At 55.9% G+C, this 8,803-nt stretch overlaps 2 protein-coding genes across 2 annotated transcripts; both read left to right on the top strand.

The window, feature by feature from the left end:
- Positions 1–1,282: 1,282 nt before the first annotated feature.
- UBE2M (ubiquitin conjugating enzyme E2 M) lies at positions 1,283–3,841 on the top strand (the record flags this gene model as incomplete). Its single annotated transcript, XM_080704127.1, has 6 exons — positions 1,283–1,391; positions 2,771–2,865; positions 2,950–2,988; positions 3,090–3,193; positions 3,498–3,561; positions 3,654–3,841. The coding sequence occupies 6 exons, from the start codon at positions 1,283–1,285 to the stop codon at positions 3,792–3,794; spliced, it is 552 nt and encodes a 183-aa protein (XP_080560253.1). The 3' UTR covers positions 3,795–3,841.
- Positions 3,842–5,592: 1,751 nt separating this feature from the next.
- Positions 5,593–8,347, top strand: CHMP2A (charged multivesicular body protein 2A; the record flags this gene model as incomplete). Its single annotated transcript, XM_080704125.1, has 5 exons — positions 5,593–5,760; positions 7,589–7,768; positions 7,843–7,973; positions 8,060–8,121; positions 8,220–8,347. The coding sequence occupies 5 exons, from the start codon at positions 5,593–5,595 to the stop codon at positions 8,345–8,347; spliced, it is 669 nt and encodes a 222-aa protein (XP_080560251.1).
- Positions 8,348–8,803: the final 456 nt, after the last annotated feature.

Genomic DNA, 8,803 nt, shown 5'->3' with positions numbered 1-8,803 from the left:
CTGGGGAGTGGGGGCGGTTCGATGAAGACCCCCCACTCTCCCCTGGACAGCCGGGTCACGTCCAGGACAACGTGCTGGGGGAAAAGCGATGCCGCCGCAGCGCCGCAAGACGACCGACCTCCGGGGCTGCGGAAGACGCAGCCGGTTTCCTAGGCGACCACCGGAAGTTACTGACCAGCCGGGAGCCATTTCTTCCCGCCCTCTTGTGCCAACGGCGGAGGTACCTCTGTTGGTCTTAGGGCAAGAGCCATGAGTGCCCCGTCCTCTGTCCTCTCAGTGTCCCCCTTGAACTGCAAACCTCTACAATCCTTACCACTCTGGCACGATACAACTTTGCTTAAGAAACAGGGTCTCGCCTGTTGCCCAAGTTGGCTCCGAACTCCTGGGTACAAGCTGTCCTGCCCCAGCCTCCGGAACAATACAAGTTTTAGTTTACTTCAGTCGGAACCTCAGAGGAAGAATCTAGGTTTGCGAAAGGCCCGTGAGCGCGCTCGCCCTGGCACCTTCCGTAGCAGCGCCACTGGCCTCCGGGGTCCTGCCTTTGTCCACGACCCCTCGGGGCAGGGGCGCGCGCAACGCTCGAGGGCCCGAAAGAGCGCTAAACGGCCATGTGCCCCTCTCAAAGATGGTGGCAAGCTTCCCGCGCGGCCGGGCGAGGGTCCCCGGAAGTGACTAGACGGCCAAATCGTCACCCCGCCCGCGGACGGAAACACCCGAGCCCAGCCGAACTCCGACCCCAGCCCACCGCTGGGCCAGGGGGGGGGGCTGCGCATGCGCACTGCGCCGGCCGAGCGCGGAGCGCCGCCCCCGCCCCCGGCCGGCGGCGGAAATATCCGAAGCGGCGGGGCCCTCGAGGCCGTGGCCAACCTCCGCGCCCGAGCCGCGGCAGCCGAGCCTCCTCCACACACGGCCGCCGCCGCCGGCCGCCGCCTTCCGCCCGCGCCGCAGCCCCTCACGGGGAACGAGCGAGCGGCCGAGGGCCGGGCCGGACGCCGCGGCGGGCCTGAGAGGGCGGGCAGAGGGGCGGCGGGCGGGCGGGGCCGAGGACGCCCGAGTCGGCCCGAGCGCCGCCGAGCGAGCCGAGGCGCCGGGCCAGGCCGGAGCCGGACTACGGGAGCCGAGGCGGGCCGCGCGGTGGGCGCGGAGCGGCGCGGCAGGCCGGCGGGCGGCGGCAGCGAGAGGAGGCCGCGGCGGCGGGTCGGAGGGGCGGCGGCGGCGGCGGGGGGCCGGGCGGCCGGGGTCCCGGGCCCCGCGGCTAGGCGGCAGCGGCGGCGGCGGCAGGATGATCAAGCTGTTCTCGCTGAAGCAGCAGAAGAAGGAGGAGGAGTCGGCCGGCGGCACCAAGGGCAGCAGCAAGAAGGCGTCGGCGGCGCAGCTGCGGATCCAGAAGGGTAGGGGGTCGGGGTCGGGGTTGGGGTTGGGGGCCGGGGTCAGAGGTCAGGGGTTGGGGTGGCGTAAGGGGGGAGTCGGGAACCGGGAGCTGTGGGTGGCGAGGGTCAGGGGTGGTGGGCCTCGGATGGGGGTGTCGGAGGTCAGGGCTGCGATGCGGGAAGCGCTGTTGGGGGTAATGCGGTCAGTAGAGAGGGCCAGGGATGGACGGCCGGGTGTGAAAAGTTACAGGATATTCTGAAGGCCTGCGTCTGGTATTGGAGACCCGGATTTTAAGTATTGGGGGGGGGTCTCAAAAGCTTGGAGGTCAGGTGAGAACTTGGGCTTGGGGTAACAGGATAAGGAGAGAGAGTTGAGGGGGCCTGGGATTGGGTATATGAGTGGGAGACGACTTGATGTATTATGCTGGGTTCACAGGGAATTAGACAAGAGCCCAGATTCATGGGTCTGGGGAGTCAGAGTAATTTGGGGTTTGGAGTAACCAGTGGAGAGGGGAGGAGTAGGGGGGGTAGTAATGAAGATAGAATTTAAGCTATCTTATGGGGAATCTCAGAATCAGAGGGAAATGGGTAGAGTGGGGGGCCCAGGGTCTTGAGAGTGTGGGGGTCAGATGGGATTTGGAATGACACCCAGAGAAGAAACGGTGGGATCTTGGGGGAGGGGGTTGATGCTAATAGGGTATGTTTAGGGACTTGGGGGGGCAGAGTCCTTGAGTTTAGGTGAACAGGTAAATACTCAGGTAGAGGTCATGGTGGGGAACCTGGAATTTAGGATACTTGGGCTGTTGGAAGCCAGGATTTTGGAGGTGGAGGCACATGGGAGTAGGGTCACTTGGGAGCTGAGTTGGGAACACCAAGAGCTGTGAATTTAGGAGAGATAAGAGTCCATGCTGGCCCAGGAGATGGTACACGCAGCTGCAATTGAAGATGAATGTTTGGAGTGAGCTGTGTATCCAGAAGAATCCACCTAGAGAATGGGAAACAGGAAGAGTAGTGAGTGGGCTAGAGGTGAGGTGTGAAACATGTCCAAGACAGAGCCCCAGGGGTCTAGGAGGAGTTGGGGGAGTTGCTTATTTTTGTATTGACCAAACCCCATGGCATTTTACCTCTAAGCTCTGCTCTCAACCATTTTTGGGTTTTTTTTTTTTTTGTTGTTGTTGTTGTTTTTTTTTTTTTTAAACAAGGTCTCACTAAGTAGCTGAGGGTCTCATTAAGTGAGGCTGACCTGGAACTGGATCCTCCTGTCTCCGCCTCCCAAGTACTGAGATTACAGGTGCACACCACCACACCTGGCTCAGTGGGGCTCTTCGACACCAGTCTAGAACTCACTTCTCTCTCTCTCCTACCTTTATGTGCCCTCTTTCTCGGCTGCCCAAATCCAGACATAAACGAGCTGAACCTGCCCAAGACTTGTGACATCAGCTTCTCAGACCCAGATGATCTCCTCAACTTCAAGCTGGTTATCTGTCCTGATGAGGTAAGAGCACACATAGCCAGACCCCCAGGGCTTCAGTGGCTTCTGTAGGGTGGAGCCCTAACACCCTGCTGTTTCCTTCCCCAGGGCTTCTACAAGAGTGGAAAGTTTGTGTTCAGTTTTAAGGTGAGTCCCAAGTGGGCAGAGGTGGCTCCACGGACTGAGGAGGCAGCAGCTGAGGCCCTGCCAGGTACCTACCCACATCTCTTCTCTTTTCCTGGAGCCAGGTGGGCCAGGGTTACCCTCATGATCCCCCCAAGGTGAAGTGTGAGACGATGGTTTATCACCCCAACATTGACCTCGAGGGCAACGTCTGCCTCAACATCCTCAGGTGAGGGCTCTGATCCTCCCCACCCAACCCCAGCCCTGACCACCAGGCTCCCTCATGGCCCTTTGGATGCTGCATGAGTCTTGGCCCTTCCCTGCCCCCTGTGGCCAGTGTCTCTTTGTCCCTTCATCCCCGAGTCATCTTCCTAATGGTCTAACCCTGACTGTCTCCATGGCCTGACCTGCTCCCTACCCTTCCTTGGTTTTTCATATCCTCATTCTTTTGTGCCCTGGGCATGACCTGTCCAGGATGGCCAGGGCCTATAACAGCCTCCCACTCACCAGCCCCTGATACTCTCTGCCCACAGAGAGGACTGGAAGCCGGTCCTTACGATAAACTCCATAATTTATGGCCTGCAGTATCTCTTTTTGGTGAGTAGGACTTGGGCAGATAGATGGGGGCTGGGGGGGAGATAGGCCTTCTGCCTCTCTGGCCTGTTGACCCTCAATTGTACTGGACACAGGAGCCCAACCCCGAGGACCCATTGAACAAGGAGGCCGCCGAGGTCCTGCAGAACAACCGGAGGCTGTTTGAGCAGAACGTGCAGCGCTCCATGCGAGGTGGCTACATCGGCTCCACCTACTTTGAGCGCTGCCTGAAATAGGGTTGGCGCATACTTGCCCCCCCACCCCACCCCCAGCCAGGGCCACCACCCCCGGCATCCCCTACAAATATTTATTGGGGGCTAGGGGCGAGGGTCTGGGGGAGCAGGTGGTGGGGGAATCCCCTGCCTTGGTCTTGCCTCCCCTCCCTGCCACCTTCCCCTAGTTATTTTTTTTTTAACCACCTCATGATTATGGTCAGCGATGCCTCTACCCTCCCACACCTGCTCAGCGATGGGAAATGAATTGGCTTGTCTAGCCCCCCCGCTGGGTGCTGTCCAGCCCCCCAACTCTGGGCGGAGGGTGGGTGGGCAAGAAGCCTGGGTTGCTGGATCCAGGCAACCCACCCTTCTACCACCGGAGGTCCCACCAGGCTATTAAAGGGGAATGTTACTGCATGGTCTCTGCCTCTTCCTTTTATGGGATGGGAGGGACAGATAAGGTCCACCAGGGATCTGAAAGGGGTGAGGGTGGTGGAAGTATTATGGTCGGTCACAGGTGGCATTCGGTTCCCCTAGTTTATGGTCACGAGTGGCATTGGGTCACCCTTCAGCGGGCTCCCGTGCCTGAGTTGGGTGCCTTGAGTTGGGTGGGATGCTGGTCACTCTAGGATGAGGAGAACATAGTTCAGTAATTCTTGGCCAGCAGGCCATCATAGGAGAGAGTACAAGTCATCTGTACCTTTATCCTTTTTTGCCCTGTGTGTGCCTGTAGGGGAGGCTTCTGCTTGTTAGTGCCCAAGACCCGCAGGCAAAAGTCAGGGTTGCCCGGATGAACCGTGTCCTAAAATGGGTGGGATGCAGAGCCGCCAAACTTCCCTGACTTGTGCGGGAGCTTCCCGGTACTGGGCTCGGCTTGCTGGGGCGGGACTCAGGTTCAGGTCACGCCTACGGATCTTCCGCAGAGAAGCGGGAGCTAGTGCGCATGCGCGTCGGGCCAACCCTTCGCCGTTGCGCATGTGCGCGCGCTCCTACCACTTCCCAGTGTTCCGAGTATGGGTGGGGCGTGTGACGTCAGGCCGTTCGATCCGGAAACGGCGGCGACAGGACCGAGGGTCCGCCGTTTGGTGGGTTCGCCAAGCTTCCGAGCAAGGGAAGCGACCCGGAAGCGGAAGTAAGTCCCGGACCCAGCTCCGGTGAGTGGCCCCAGCAGGGCCGCGGGTTTCGGGCGGGTGGTGGCGTGCGAGGGCTTCTCTTGGCGGGGGAAGTCCAGTGCCTCGCCCCTCCCTGGGTCTGTCCGCTTCGTCGGGTTTCCCCGCACCGCCTTGCCCTCGGTGTACAGGGTGCATGTCCCCCTAGGTGTGTCCTCCGAAGCCAGGTTTCCTCAGCATGAAGTGGTCCCAATTCTGATGCCATTTTCCCAGTCTCAGAGCCCTCACATCCACCCTGTTCTTGGTATTCAGGACCTCCGCCCACCCTGGCCCCTCCGTGGTGCTCAGGATCCCAAACTCCCCAGCAGTAACACCTACTCGTATCAATTTCCAGGCTCAGTCCAAGAGTATAGGACTACACACCTGCCTGCATCTAGAAAAGAAGGTTGAATTTGCCCCAGCATCTCAGGACAGGATGTTGGAAAGGCTTGCCCCAGCATAGTGGATAACTTTCCTGCCTGGTTGGCCTCACTTTGCCCCCAGGGGCTGTTCACATATCCCTACCTACTCCCCTTTTGGTCCTCATTTATCTCTCTTGTACCCACCCCTTTGCCCCTCTGACCAGTCTGCCTCTTGCCTTCCTGCTGGGCCCCACATCCTACAGCTAGGCCTTATATTGGTCCGAGGCCTGCCAACAGACTTTTACCACCATGGACCTGTTGTTTGGGCGCCGGAAGACACCAGAGGAGCTGCTGAGGCAGAACCAGCGGGCCCTGAACCGCGCCATGCGGGAGCTGGACCGGGAGCGGCAGAAATTGGAAACCCAGGAGAAGAAAATCATTGCAGACATCAAAAAGATGGCCAAGCAGGGCCAGATGGTAAGTGCCAGTGGTTAGGGACGGGGACACAATGCCAAGTGTCATCTCTTAGCCAGACTGTTGTGGAGACAGGACCCAAAAGTCAAGTCCTTTGAGGAATGCTGAGCCAGGCACCAATATGTAGAGTGAAAAGACCAGTAATACTCCCCACCTAGTTTGATGGTTTGGAAAAGTCCCCTCTGTAGAAATGCTATCAGAGCCGACTTGAATGACAAAGGAACAAGCCCTTAGAAAATATGGCCAGCAAGTGTAGAGGACTGGGAGACCAGTCAAGTGAGCTAAGAGGTGGATATTGGCCAGACTGCTCAGAACAGTGGGCCACAGTGGGAGCTGAGATACTTGTTGAGACTACAAGATTAAGCTTTGGCAAAAAGGCCAGTGAGGAGGGGAAAACAGCCAAACCAGTAGGATGAGCATTAAGCAGCAGAGGCTTTGAGGGGGAAAAGGTTTGAGCCTGAGCAGCTGGGCAGTACCATTTCCTGAGATACAGAAGAAACATGTTTAGGGAAGTAAATGCTGGTTGTTGTATAGGCTTGTTTGTAAAATACAGGCTGGGGTATGTAGCTTGTGTCAAGTGGAAGAGGTGGGCTTTTGTTTTGTTCTGTTGTGTTGTTCTGTTGTGTGGAGACCAACCCCAGGGTCTTGTGCACACTAGTAGGCAAGTACGCAGTTCTACTGGGGAGAGAAACACCAGACAAGGATATTCTAAGTCCAGGGAGTGTGTGTGTGTTTTGTAGAGGATTAACTAATACTCAAGTTATACACCCAACCCTGTTGTTCTGAAACAGGATCTCACCAGGTTGCTGAGGCCAGCCTTGAACCAATGTTCCCATATCAGCCTCTCCAAGTCTTGAGATTACAGGCTTACCACCACACTTGGCTTTCTTTTGGTGGTAATAGGGATCAAACTCAGGGGTGTTCTACCTCCTAGCTGCACTCTCAGCCCTGTCTTATTTTGAAACATGATCTGTTTCTGAGGCTGACAGAAAACCCGAGACTCCTGTGTCAGCCTCCCAAGTACTAGCTCAGGGAGTGACTTTTTTCTTTTTGGTAGTACTGGGGATAGAACCCAGGGGCCTTCTACCTCCAGGATATATACCCCAGACCTGTTTTATTTGGAAACAAATAAAACAAATTGCTGAGCGCCTGAGTCACTAAGGCTGGCTTCAAACCTGCAATCCTAAACCGAATATGGTGGTACTTGATTATAATTCCAGTACTTGGGAGGCTGAGACAGGAGGATTAGAGGCTCACAGCCAGCCTCAGCTACTTACGCCCTCTGCAACTTAAGACTGCCGAACACCGGGCGTGGTGGCGCACGCTTGTAATCCCTGTGCTTGGGAGGCTGAGACAGGAGGATCGCACAAGTTCGAAGCCAGCCTCAGCTACTTAGAGAGGCTTTCAAGCAACTTAGACCCTTTCCAAATAAAATATAAAAAAGGTCTGGGAGTATAGCCCAGAGGTAGAAAGCCTCTGGGTTCCACTCCCAGTACCACCAAAAAATAAAAAATAAAATAAAAATAGGGCTGGGGAATATAGCTTGGAGGTGGAATGCCCCTAGGTTCTATCCTCAGTACCACAAAGGAAAAACAAACCTGCAATTTTCCTGTCTTCACTACCATGCCTGTCTTGTCTTGGGGATGACTTTAGACACAGAGCGAGCCTGAACCTGCCTTCCAACATTTAGGGACCAGGGAGGTGGATTGGTGGGCAATTGAGAAGGAATAGTAACTAATGAAATTAACCACACAGAGGTCTTTGTATACCTCAAAAGGAATGGAATTTTAATCTCACATCCTGATCTTTAATACTGTCTTACACTCAACAGGATGCAGTGCGCATCATGGCAAAAGACCTAGTGCGAACCCGACGCTATGTGCGCAAATTTGTGCTGATGCGGGCCAACATCCAGGCTGTGTCCCTCAAGATACAGACATTGAAGTCCAACAACTCAATGGCACAAGCAATGAAGGGTGTTACCAAGGCCATGGGCACCATGAACAGACAGGTGCGACTCTCCCAATCCCCCTCTCCATCCCCATTGACTTTCAGGGACCAATCTCACTTTCCCCCTACTTCCAGTTGAAATTGCCCCAGATCCAGAAGATCATGATGGAGTTTGAGCGGCAAGCAGAGATCATGGACATGAAGGAAGAGATGATGAATGATGCCATTGATGATGCCATGGGTGATGAAGATGATGAAGAGGAGAGGTGCGAGGAAGCTAGGTGGGAAGGTGGGGATGTTTTCCTGGTCATCACCCAAGCATAGGTCTCACCAAGTTCCTCCTCTTCCCCAGTGATGCTGTTGTGTCCCAAGTACTGGATGAGCTGGGACTGAGCCTAACAGATGAGCTTTCAAGTGAGTGCTCCAACTCCCTTTCTTTTTCTTCCCAAGGCCCAGCTACAGCCCTTGACCTCTCCATTACTTCCCTGTTCTTAATCCAACTCTCCCTTCAGACCTCCCCTCCACTGGAGGCTCACTTAGTGTGGCTGCTGGTGGGAAGAAAGCAGAGGCCGCAGCCTCAGCCCTGGCTGATGCTGACGCAGACCTGGAAGAGCGGCTCAAGAACCTGCGGAGAGACTGATCAGCCCACCTCCCAGCAATGGGGAATAGAATCCCAGGGTCTTCACCATACCCCACCCCACAATAAAACTGATTGAACACTACTTCCCATGCCTGTGTGACTAGCCAGATTGAGGTTTGGGACAAGAATAGACAAGTCACCTGGGTACACTCAGGGCTTTTTAGGGCCATCAGCTGTGAACCCCCACACAATAACCCCCATCTCCCATCCCCAAGATGGTATAGACTCCCAAAGCAACTGGTAGGCATCCTTGGAATCCAGGCCTCCCTCTACTCTGGCTTTAACAGTGGCACATTTGACCTAGAGGTTGCTTAAGAATTTCAGGACAAGCTTGGTGACACAAGTCTACAGTCCGAACAGCTGGGAAGATCACAGGTCTGAGGCTATATTGGAGATTTAGGGACATCATCTCAAAATAGTATATCAGAGGTAGAATCCATTTGAGTTCAACCCCAT

This window comes from Muscardinus avellanarius, assembly GCF_963383645.1.
Source record: "Muscardinus avellanarius genome assembly, chromosome: 10".
Taxonomy (NCBI): Eukaryota; Metazoa; Chordata; class Mammalia; order Rodentia; family Gliridae; genus Muscardinus; species Muscardinus avellanarius.
Note: the sequence above shows the minus strand (reverse complement) of the source record. Positions and strands in the feature narration are given on the sequence as shown.